Source organism: Ursus americanus, chromosome 13, assembly GCF_024610735.1.
Source record: "Ursus americanus isolate L20-20 chromosome 13, mUrsAme1.1.p, whole genome shotgun sequence".
Taxonomy (NCBI): domain Eukaryota; kingdom Metazoa; phylum Chordata; class Mammalia; order Carnivora; family Ursidae; genus Ursus; species Ursus americanus.
Window position 1 is genome coordinate 53,159,968 of NC_142139.1, and position 13,428 is coordinate 53,173,395.

The 13,428-nt window shown below is 31.0% G+C and overlaps 1 protein-coding gene across 1 annotated transcript in view; it reads right to left on the reverse strand.

Annotated features, from left to right (window-relative positions):
- Positions 1-1,304: 1,304 nt before the first annotated feature.
- Positions 1,305-13,428, reverse strand: part of SPOCK3 (SPARC (osteonectin), cwcv and kazal like domains proteoglycan 3) — a 447,562-nt gene continuing 435,438 nt past the window's right edge. The window contains exons 9-11 of the mRNA XM_045798692.2: positions 8,786-8,848; positions 5,763-5,900; positions 1,305-3,025 (exon numbers count right to left, since the gene is read on the reverse strand). Of these exons, the coding sequence (XP_045654648.1) occupies positions 2,856-3,025; positions 5,763-5,900; positions 8,786-8,848 (371 nt within the window). The 3' untranslated portion in view covers positions 1,305-2,855. The remainder of the gene's footprint in view (positions 3,026-5,762; positions 5,901-8,785; positions 8,849-13,428) is intronic.

Below are 13,428 nucleotides of genomic sequence, written 5' to 3' on the forward strand. Positions count from 1 at the left end.
TATTAAAATGTTTTACGTTTGTTTTTAATTTAGCTTGTTCCCCAATAGTGTTACGTAACACATACAAATGTTTATGCTAGATATGTGCAACAAAGAGCATTTATGAATTTCCACATTAGATTTTTGACATGCCAGGAACTTTTGATATTTTGTTTATATGTTTCTACTCTTTTCTTTTGATGAGTTTAAATTTTAGTTTGCTGTGATTCAGACTGTCTTGTAATTTTTAACTTGCGTGTGCGCTGCCTCTCGTACACAAAAGCACAAAATGTTAAGGTAGTTTGATTCTTTTTAACCAAAAATGTTCCTTTAAAATTTTGAGTTTGTATCAAGGATTCTTTTTAAGGTTTCAAGATACATCATTTTTTAGCCAAATGGAATCTAGGAAATAGCTTGTTTGATTTTTTTTCCAGTGCTGAATGCAATTACATTATGTTATGGGCTAGGGTTAAATATATCGCTTATCTTCCACATTAGAATATTAATTTCATAATGATTTTGTTCACCAGTGAATCTATAGTACCTAGAATAGTGCCTGCGTTAGAGGCAGTAGTCAATATTCATATATTCATAAATAAATAATATAGTTGTATAGAATTAAAATACACGAAATGAATTAAGTGATGATCGAGAGACCTAATACACATCACAAGTAGAATTTTATACACATGTATACCAATATATATTGCACACAAACAAGTACTTTGTATAAAGTTTAATAAGGTAAATATTTTCAATTTTATATCTGCTGTTGAATTGTTTGTTTTCCTGGGAGCCTGAAAGATAATGTTTCTTTAAAAAATAGCTTATTTAAAAAAATAGCTTAATTTCAAGGCCACTAATTTGTTACTTTAAATCCATTTACTAAACGTCTATTTAGAATTTGTAGGGTTTTATCCTCTTCCAACCATCCACAATTTATATTTTATAAGTCTTATACATTTGTTAAGTAGATAAGGTTATTCTATCACTCTTCAAAAATGCTGTTAGTATAGAAATTTAGCTCAATATTTTAAAAATGATATCACAAAAAATGGGTTTAAAAATAACACCCTCAACAAACGAAAATTATCTTCTTTGTAATTCTATGACAAATGAAAAAATTAAATGAACATACAAAAACAATCTTTTTAACATTTCCAGGAAAACAATATCCAAGGTGCCAAGAACTCTGATTTTTGAAATTCAAAATTTTAAAAAAACTTTCCTAGCTAGTTTGTGATGTATTCATTTTAAAAACTAAAGGAAAATATTAAGACTTCTCCATGCTTCTATCTATAACCCAGAAAATCATTAAGAAACAGTTAAATTGGTTACAAGAATCTTTATTTTGTAAACTATACATAAACAGTAAAAAAGAAAATGCATTGTACTTTAAATATTACATAAAGTCAACATTAAAGTTTATTTTTTAGTGTGTATAAATCAAATGGAAATAATTCACCAATTTTACTTTCAATGAATCGTATATTGGGAGAAAAGTTGACCCACTGTTTAAATTATGATACCAATGGTTAACATTCGATAGGGTTTTCCATTTGTATTATGGTCACAAAACCATAGGTCTGATATACTTAAAAGTGATGGTTTGCCAAAATGTCTACACAATTAATTAACATGCTAACTTAAATACAGCAATTAAAGTAATTTTTGTTACAGTTAAATCTTAAATGCTACTCTACACAATAATCATAAACAAGTCCACATGGCAATTATGTAACAATAGAAAAAAAGAAAGAAACATATTCCATTTTTCTTCATTCCAGCAGCAGTACCTTTACTGGTATTAATTTGCTAATTAGGTGTGCTTATATATTGCCTAATATCCTATATTGGTATGCATGCTAAAACCTTTCTATTTCTATTTTGCAAGGCACCATACAATACGGTCTCTAAGTTGCGACACTAGTAATAAAAATGGCATAATTCTAGGATTAAATGGAAATTTGTATCTAAAATAGGAAATAAAATAAGATTTAAGATTTTTAAATTTGACATTGAGGCAAATGACAAACCTTTTGTGAAAATGTGATTCAAATGAACCTTTCCTTTAGTCTTCCTACTTTAAATTCTGCACCCTAAATTGCTGGTCAGAAAGATAAAGAAATCTAGAAAGGTAAAGAAATCATGCTGTTTAAGAATATTAAAAAAAAACACACAAAAACACTACATGAGAATGCTATCCAAATTAAAATAGAAATTAGAAACGACAACTAAGGCTTTAACGTTCAGAATCCATGGTTTTCTGTACTTGCCATTTTGTAAAATATCCTAGCATATCCAGAATAATGTCATAATTGAAAGCATCACTATTAATGTAAACACGATGGAGGACTCTACACTTGTCACTGTTTTTCTTACCCTGTGGTATCCCCTAACTCACTGTAGGTTTGGGAAGATGTTACTTTTGAATAGCAGTGAAGGTCATGCTTATTTTTATAAAATCCTTGGGACCCAGGCCACTAATAAGTTATCGTAAATTCAACTTAGAATCTCTCTCAGAAAAATAACGTATATGACCTCAAGCACTGGTCGTTGTTTTGTTTGTGGGAGATGTACATAGTTTGTTCTTATGAAAACTTGTTTGTTTACATCAGTAGCTCTTCCTAACTTTCTTTTGCCCGGCTAGACTCCATATGCGTTTTCTTTTTCTCTAAGGCATATAAAAACTCAAAGTAAATGATTCTTATTTAAACATAAAGTTCTATGACATTAGCTCCAACATTCGAAATAATTATACAAAATATATGTGAGTTTTAGAATCATTTTGTTTTGGGGCAAGAAGGTCATTCTCAATAGGTTATCACTTTGTAAATAATAGAAATGTAGAATTTATAGATCTCAGCTCTCATCGATCAGATGTATCCATCATGGTCATCACCATCATCATCATCATCCCCTTCATCTTCATCATCATCTTCAATTTCATCTTCATCATTCATAATATCATCTTCATCATCTTCATCATCAGTCCATTCATGGAAATCTCCACTTGCAAAATCTCCAGAGATCTCAAAATCAATAGCTTAAGGGAAAAAAAGTAAGCATTAATGTTATTGATGTTATTTGATTGAGTAGTGGGATAATTTCTGGGAGATATAAAATTCTGATGAAAATTAAGCAAATTAGGGATGCCTGGGTGGCTCAGTCCCTTAAGCATCTGCCTTCGGCTCAGGTCCTAATCCTAAGGTCCTGGGATCGAGTCCTGCATTGGGCTCCTTGCTCAGGGGAGAATCTGCTTCCCCTTTTGCCTACTGCTCTCCCTGCTTGTACTCTCTCTCTCTCCCTGACAAATAAATAAAATCTAAAAAAAAAAAAGAAAATTAAGCAAATTAATAAAATTTTACTTTGCTTTCTGGCTTATTTAACAAAGATAAGGAAAAATCCAGTCTCTATCATTTGTTGGAACTTGTGTGCTAAAAAGCAGAATCAATATGAGATCTGATATGCAACATTTCCAGTTCAGTAATATTGATCTCCACCCAGTTTTTATAGAAGTCCATGTGAAACATTGAAATTTACAAAAAAAAAAAAAAATTAAATTTTTTTCTATTAGTGTAGTAGGCAAAATAATTGTTCCCTGAAGATCATCACTTCCTAATTGCTGAAACTGTGAATGTGATGTTAAATGGTAAAAAGAACTTAGCAGATGTGTTTAAATTAAAGACCTTGAGATGAGGAGATTATCCTGGATTATTTGGGTGGGCTCAGATGATCATATGCATCCTTAAAAATCAAAGAACCTTTCCCAGATAGAGTCAGAGGGATGCAATGTTGCTAGCTTTGAAGTTGGAGGGAAGGGTCCATGAGCCAAGAAATGTGAGCAGCCTACAGAGGTGGGAAAGGCAAGGAAACAGATTCTGCTCTAGAGCCTTTAGAAAGTATGCAGATGATGTTTAGTTCAAGAAGACCCATGTTGGACTTCTGACATATAAAACTGTAAGGGAATACATCTGTGTGGTTTAAATCAATAAATTTATGGACATTTATTACAATAGTAACAGAAAACTAACATAGCTAAGTCAGTACTTTAAAAATATTTAGAAATACATTCTTTACTGTTTATGGAGGTCATAATGCAGATATCTCATTATATTTATTTTTCAACTCCTTTAATGTTAGTGTGTATTTATCTTCTACCCTTTCTTACATTTTAGTCTTATGATTTTTTGGTAGCTAATTAAAACAAATCCTATGAATGTAATCCAATGTTTATAAATTGATATCACTATACAGCACATTGAAATCCGTATCTTATGTGAGGACAATGTCATTTCTATCCTCCTACATCATGTTTCATCTTACTAATTTCAGAACTCAGAAGCTATGTTCTCAAAGCAATTTCCCTGTTCACTCATTGAATTCATCTCCAATATAACTTTTATTTACAACATAAAAAAAGTTAAAATTCTTTATCCATCATGGGCAACACTGATAATTGTTGTAATTAATAATGCAGCCATTTTAAACTACTTATTACAAAAATATGTTCTTCATGTGTTAAAGTTATGTTAGGCATGTACTGAATACTACTTCATCCTATGAAATCTAATAACACTGGCTAGAAAACCAAAACCAATCTATTAAAAATGTTATGAAATAAATAGATGCAGAACAGGCATTTAAGCACTAGATGAGATTACCTTTATATAGTTTACCATTTCTATTTTTTAAACAATCACAGTCTATCAGTTTAAAAGTTACATTAAAGAGGGCACTTGGGTGACTCAGTCAGTTAAGTGTCTGCCTTCGGCTCAGTGCATGATCCCAGGGTCCTTGGATCAAGCCCCGCGTTGGGCTCCTTGCTCAGCGGGGAGTCTGCCTCTCCCTCTCCCTCTGCTCCTCCCCACGCTGCTTCTACTCTCTCTCTCAAATAAATAAATAACATATTTTCTTAAAAATTGCGTAAAGGAGACAACTAAAACCATACAACACTGACCAAGTACTTTATTTTCATTTTTTGGTGATGTATATTAATTGAGACACAATCCATCAATTCCTAGTATGTATGTGTGTGCATGAGCATGTAAAGAGTGCATGTTGTGTTTTTGTGTGTGTACAGCTAAACGGCTTTTGTAATGAAAACCACCATTGTGCAAACAAAAATATTCATTTGAAATTTGCATTCTGAAAAAATCTTTTATGAAATAAAAAAAGATACATTTAAAACTTCAAAATACATGTATGTGATGCTCAATTTAACTGTAATATTATTTTTAGGTCTATATATAAACATCAGGTTCATAAAAAGAATTAGAATATTAATTGTAATTACCCTTCAAACATTTAAACTATATTTTTCTACCCAAATATAAGGGGATATTTTCACATAGCTTCAACTGATAGTCCTTTACTTTTAAAATGTTAGCTTTTCTTTTGTGAGTTTGCCCGCATACTCCCTAAGTCAATTTCTCCAAAGGTATACAGACAAAAGGGTGCCATATGGGGACAAGGCCCACACTAGGGTTAGCTGACCTGGAATAGAGTGGATGACAAGGATCTGCCTTACTTGAGAAGGAAACAGGTGGTACTTAACATCCTTTCTGTGTCTGAAGTAGTAAAAAGAACCTACCTTAAAATACCTGAGTTGTGCCATTCCATTGATTATTTATGCGAGTTTTTCATATGCTAGAAGTGACTCTTTATGTCACCCCTCCCCTCAATATATTCTATATTCTTTGCATAGTGCTTGAACAAATGCATGAGATTCTTAAGAACTGATCCTGTGCGTGAGAAATTATGAAATAAATAACTCTTCTTACCACAATCCGCAACACCATTTGTCCTGGAGCCCATTACTTCATTTCCATATCTGTCAACACACCAGCACTGTCCAACACTGCCGTGACATTGTGTTGGCTTGTAGTAACCATCTTCATCACATAGGGGGATATACTGTCCTGTGAAGCACACACACACACACACACACACACACATACACATTACAAATAAGTTGCGTACCTTTTTGACGGTCATCAATTATGCAACAATTCACTCAAGACATACACGCATGGAGTTCCCACTCCAGGTAGTGAGCTAGTGATTCATGCTGAACAAAACAGGTAAGGTCACCGCTGTCATGAAGCTGGCCATCATGTTTCTTTTGTTAAGCAAATTTACTATTCCTCTTTCTCATTCTTCAAAAGGTATTGTTCTCAGAGGTATATTACAGAATTAGAACCTAGTTAATGCCATGTGTATTAAATCATCCAGACCACTCAGCATGACATACCAGACCCTTTACCATCATCTCTGCCAACTGTTTTTCATTTCTCCCAATTTTTGTTCATATATTGCAAACTCTTTCCATCCATATCAGGCTGTTTTCCCCAAATTCAGTATCTTCATCTTTGCATTTATCTTTCTCTCATCTGGAATCCCTCCTCCTTCCCTCCCTCTCACATTTTAAGACTTTACTTAAATATGACCTGTAATATGAAACCTTTCCTTAACCTGAAGGATTTCTGTTATACTTCTTATGTTGTATGTATGTGTGTGTGTGTGTGTATGTGTGCGTGTGTGTGTGTGTGTGTGTAGTTTATCATTGCCTGCTTCCACCACTACACTGTGATATCCTCTATATGGTGAATTTTAGGTTCTCTTGGTTTTGATTGTTTTATTAACAACTTTTAAAGTCAGTCTAGTGGGAAAGACAGACATTTATTTTCACATCTATAATATGTAACATAGTACCTGGCAAATTGTTAATGATAAACATTTAAATGATAATTTAGAAGTGAATTCACTTTCTTCAATGTTTGCATCAACAAAACAATGTAAGGTTTAGGAGAGTAGAAAATTTTCTTGCCTTTCCTAACCATTTTTTTTCCCTCAGTGACCAGACACACTATAGTTATCTAGTGAAAGGAAAAAACAAAATAAAACAAAACAAAAAACACTGCAGAATAAATCAATAACACATGAAATTCTTTCAATTCATTTAGTCTCATAACCCTATGGGATCACAATTTTATCTCTTTAAAAAGTTACAAAATTCTGATATATAATCAATTTAATTTTAAAATTGTAAATCTTTTGAAAGGTTTGGTCTTTGAATGAAGTAGACAGAATATTACCGATATGGAAAACCTGCCGTGGATTTAAGGCCAGCAAAAATTAGATTTTCAACATTCTTATCTCTACCTCTTAGTAAGCTACCATAATTTGAATATATTTGACATAAAGGTATTATGTATAGTTAGTGTGACCATTTAATTTATCCTTTATGCCAGTATCCTTTGAAAATGAAAGAGAACACTATTAAGAATCATCCTAGAACTACAGACATCAACCAAGACTGACCCTGCAAATGGGGAGAGATGGCACTCTACTCCTATATAACAACTGGTCAATTTTCAGATAAGTGCCATTATTCTGCTCAAATTAAAATAAACATTTCTGGCATTCAGTGGTCTTTAATTATAACTTCCATGTTTATTATATAAAAAGAATAAAAGCTACTCCTCCCAAATGGGCACTGAATATGTTTTCATTTTTTTGGAACTTCAAATAATCAAATCCTGAATTTTAATCCTTGATCAAATCTAAAATTATTTTTCAACCGAATTTCAATGGCTTTTCTCATTGTACATGGATAAACTGCTTTGCGGAAATAAAGAAACCTATGCATGAATGTATTATTTCACTTTTGGGCTATGGTATGGTATGCATTTTGTGACGGAGCTAAAAGAGACATGACACATCGCAGTTTTATCATTAGTAATTCCTCACATCTAAAAATGCTTTAGTACAAAAACAATTAGCCTTTTCACTTTGAACTATGGATTTTCAAGTAATATAAAAAAACTAATCTAAACCCACAATATTATAATTACAAAGATAGCATGTCATAATAATCAGATTCAAAAACATTATAAAATTTTGTTTCATTAAATACTCCAGGGCTTTAATATATATGGAAAAAAAAAATCATTGCATATGTGGTATTCTGCATTGGATCCTAGAATAGAAAAAGGACATCAGTGGGAAAACTGATGAAATCCAAATAAAGTGTAAGTCTTAATTAATAGAATTATAGTAATGTTAATTTCTTAGAATTGACAAATAGGCAATGGTTATTTGATACATAGTAAGATGGTAACTTTGGGGGAGGCTGAGAAAGAATGAATGCAAGCGATGTATGCAAACTAATCTTTGTAAAATTTCTTTAAAATTATTTGAAAAAGAGTTTAAAAATTGTATGTCAAAGAATAAACAAAATAATCATGCATAATAGTTTAATAATCTCTTGCTTATTCTAATATTTCAAAGCTTTGGGTGAAATTTGTGATCTATTAACCATCTAATAAATATATATTTACTAGTTAAAAGTAAGGTTAGTAAAAAGTGCTGATGAAAAACATTAGGAAGTCTGTTTGAATTTCTCTAAGGTACTCAGGGCATCCCTTCACCCATCTTCCAACCGTTTCTCTCTCTCTCTCTCTCTCTCTCACTCTATATATATATGCCATTATTCTTGAATTGTTAACAATAGAATTAGAATTAAAGTTTCTGCTGATGCTTTAGCTTTAGCATTGTTTAAATCTCTTTTTCACTTAATAACTTTCAAAATGAACATTATATTAGGGTAATAAAACAGACATAATATCTTTCAATAGGTAAGATAATAAAAGTAAGTTTAATGGCTTTCAAAAACTTCATAAATTTTGTTATTGAAATTTAGTGTAGTCTATCTTTGTTGGATTAATATTGATTTTATGTTGCTGTTTCCCTGGGGTTATTTATGTAAGCAATAAAGGCTTCAGAAGAATGATCTATTACTCACCTAGGAGCTTCTTTACCCCTTGCTGCTTCTGAATATTGCTGAGCTCCGTCTGGCAAGGTGGGTCTGCAATGACATAAAAATGTTACTTCAAGGATTATAGTTAAGCAAAAAAGTATAATTTCTATGTTATCAAACTTAAGTTGGTCTTTACATGGTTTAAAAAGACACACATTATATATTAATTCCTTTTATGGAGTACATACATATAGAGACATAAATGTGTATCTATCTGATACACTGAGAAAGAAAGAGGCAGAGACAGAGAGAGATGGAGAGAGAGAGAGAGAGAATGGCTTTCCTAATTACTGATATTAGATTATTTTGATTTTCTGCAAAGAGACAGAATTGGATGGGGGAAAAAGAGAGAGAATGATATGAAATAATTGTATGACAGAAAATGGTTCTTATCATATACTTTTAAAGGGTCAATCAACTCAGCAATGTAAATCCAACTGATGGACCAGTGCCCAAACAATTAGCTGATTATGTTTTCCCCTCATTTAAAACAGTCTCTATGATACAGAAAAATAGCTTCACATTAAAAAAAAAGTAATCTAAAAAAAGTCAATGCTCTTTCAAGTTGTATCAGACATGCTATTATAAATTTTGATACTGAATAATGCTGACAGGCTTTGGTCTTTTTAGTTTCATCCAGATACTTCAAGTGTGTATACAATGTGGAAACAAGACATAATATAGCATAATTTCCGATAGGCCATCTTTTAAGAAATAAATGTAAACAAACTTGGAAATAAGCATGCCTTTTTTTTTAAACTCAACCACTTAAAGAAGAATATTTTCAGAGAAATATAAAATTCTAAATAGAAACAATATAGCTTGGCTTGTATTATTATATATAATTATATATATTCTTATATAATAAATATATTTTCTAATTTATAATAATCAAATAGTTCAATGTATTTTAGCTTATTTTCTAAAAACCTACTATATAAAAATGCATCATAAATTATTGAAACAGCAAACCAATAAACTAGTTCCTATTTTCCCATACCACAACTTTTTAGGGAAAAGGCCGGGTATAGCTAACTGAAATAATTTAAAAATTATTACACCAATTTTACAATATTCAGTTATTAAATTTGCATGTAAGTAAAGTGTAATGAGGAAATGAGACAAAGTGCTTAATATATATTTTATAGTTAAAATTTATAAGACCAACAAGTGTTTTTCTTTGGGAAATCTGAAATGTGAAGAAAAAGTAATTTTTTTGAGAGAGAGAGACAAACTAAGAAACAGACTCTTAACTACAGAGAACAAACTGAGCATTACTAGAAGGGAGGTGAGCGGAAGGATGGGGAAAACAGGGGATGAGGATTAAGAGTACACTTGTCATGATGAGCCCTGAGTAATGTATAGAATTGATGAATCACTATATTGTACACCTAATATTAATATAATACTGTATGTTAACTATACTGGAATTAAAATAGAAAAACTTAATTTAAAAACATAGTGATCTGTGGGGAAGAAAAGCAAGTTGCAAAATGCTGCAAACAGTATGACACCCTATGCATATTTTATAATAAACACAATAGTGTGAATTGTTCATGAAAGCATATGTGTTCATGTAAATGTACAAATAGTGGATTGCAAACTAGACTTGATGGTGCCTACGAGAGTGGAGTGAGAGAGGAGACTGGATTGGGGATGGAATGCAAAAGAGATTTCATCTTTATGAGGCTTTTAAATTTTTATTTAAAAAAATCTTGGCACTAATATGACAAAATGTTGACAATTTTTATTTCTGGGTGATAGGTACATGGATATTTGTTAAATTATTCTTTTAGCATCTTGGATTTTTTTTTAATTTCTAGAAATTAAAAAGAATCTGATCTTTCAAGAAAAGAAGTAATTTTTTTGAAAAGTTTAAATAATTAGCTTATTGTTCTACTTCATTTTGAAATTGATCCAATTTATCTGTTTTTCCTAATAATAATATGGGTCTCTTATACTAAGTATTAAAGGAATAGATCAAGTTACATAGTATAAGCTTATAGACTAGACATTTTAAAAATTTACTGCCCTCTAAATAATATTTAGAACCCAGAGGAAAAATTCGAGCTGAAGTTTCAATATTATATTGAAAGCATTTTTTTTCTAATTGCTATGGGTTAGCTATTGCAAAGTAAAAATAATATTTCTATATGTTTGCTAGACATTGCCTAAAAATCCAAGTATGTTTGAATCTGACTCTTGATGAATAACCTCACTGAATATACATGAGTACCAGTCCTACAAGCCACGTATACAGGAACATTTTAAGATTACAAGAGAAGGGTGCCTGGGTGGTTCAGTTGGTTAAGCATCTGACTCTTGATTTCAGCTCAGGTCATGATCTCAGGGTTATGAGATAGAGCCCTGTGTCCCTGTTGGTCTCTGCACTAGGTGAGGAGCCTGCTTAAGATTCTGCCCCTGCCCCCACCTCTGTCCCTCCTTCTACCCCTCACCCTGCTCGTGCTTTCTCTCTCTCTCTCAAAAAAAAAAAAAAGTTTCAAGAGAAATCATGACAGATTCAGCTGTTCACCTACATATAATATTTGATTTTGAAATATTTTTCCTATTATTTATAAGGCAGCTCTGTCTGACCTTTAACTTAGGTATACTTGGAGTGCTTAATTGAGATTTCAACTATCATTTAAAATCACTTGCAAAGATATTCATATATATAACTATTACTTATATATATATATTTATACATATTATTCTAACATATAGTCAAATATATATTGCTCCAATTACAGAAAATAATTTGCTGTTTTATTGAATAAATAATGAGGAATAACATTCTTTTATAAGATGAAACACTTGAAAACATGCTTTTAAATAAATGGTTATTCTTTTTCATGAAATTACTTAATGAGCCAATTCTTATTGTTATTCTTATTGTCAGTTACCTTGATAGAGCTTTTGTAACATTTCCAAGCATATTAAAGTAATAAACATAATTATCCAAATTCACCTAAGCTTTGGGGAAGATACATAAAATCCTTTTACTTGCTCAGGTACCATTTATTAAATTACTTCTGCCATGTATTAAATGATTTCAGAGAAGATCTTCTTGTGACTCTAAAGATTTTAACACTTTGTGTGAATACTGCTTAATAAATGAAAAGTATATAAAGCAAAGTTTTCCTTTGAGGACTGTTAATCAGTTCTACAAATATTGCTGCAAAATCCAGTAATGTTTCAAGATGAAAGTATTTATTTCTGTGGAAGAAACTTCCAGAATTTTTCATAATATTTTTAAATGTTCATGGATAAACACTAAACATGCCACCATAACACTTAAAAAAATAATTGAAATAACATCATAAAAAGACAACATATCTTTTTATAGTGGTTTACCAAGATTTGGTTTTCTATTCTTTAAATGATTTAATGTACACTAGTCATTAAAACTAGCATGTAGGTTTTTAGAAGTGTCAATTACCTAGTAAGCAAATATGCAATAGTAAAATCAACAGTGTGTGTGTGTATGATTTAGAGTATTTTAATAAAGAAAATCTAAGTTTTAAACCTTGTTTAAAGTTATTTATAAGTAGGAATTTATTTATTATTTATATTTATTTATTATTTATTAAACTACTTATTTATAAGTAGTTTAACTACTCTCCAGATCCTGCTGTTGACTCACTGCTAATCAATTTATGGATAATCATTTCATCCCTAGTTACTAAACTATTACTAATACAGTAGAAAAGTAATTAAGATAGTAAAAATCCCTATATAAGGTGTTAGTTTTTCATATGAAAAGCTGAGAATAACTAATACAGTTTCAAGTAGCTTGTACATTCTCTTAGCCATCAAGAATTTTAAAATGAGGTGACAATAGCAGGTGTACCACATTAGACTAATTCTCAGTTTGTTTTTTAAAATTAGCATCAAAATTACCCATACCATTATTTCCTTAGTTTCTGCAAACTTTATCGTAATGTGAGTGTTTTTGGATCTTTATCTCTTAGCTACTTAATTCTAATCACCATTAGATTGATTATGTAAGCATGGTTTCAATGTTACATCGCATTTCCCAGTAAAGAAGGATGCCTAAAGAACTAGCATCATCCCAACTCTTCCAGTTACCTTGCCTCTTCCAGAGAATCAAGATACTTTCTTTGCTAGTGAATTTTTACAAAGCTACGTTATTTTTAAAAGTTGGAAAGGCTAAGTCATTTTACAATCAAATGAGTAAAAATAACTATAGTGGATGCGGTGGTTCATTCAGCTCATTTAATAAGATCACAAAATAGAACATTAAAACTCCACAGTATAGTGATAAGAAAACCATTTATTTTACACCATGGGCAAAGCAGATAGCAAATTAATTTTAATGATTACTTTTAATATCTATGTTCTCATATCTCGATGTACTTTTTGGTGGTTCATAATGGAAACTATAATGAAGTACATTAATATGAAGTATTAATTACTATTTTTCATCTTGTTTAGCACGTTTTGTAGCCCTAGCAGAGTTATATTGTTTAACATGCTGCTTATTTGCTCTTTTATTAAACACTTTAATGAGAAAAATATCTACTAAAATGAATGGGGTAAAATGTACTTTTTTTTTTTTTTTAAACGTGAAGAAATAGGTAAAATTTGACATGCAGGTCAACTATCTG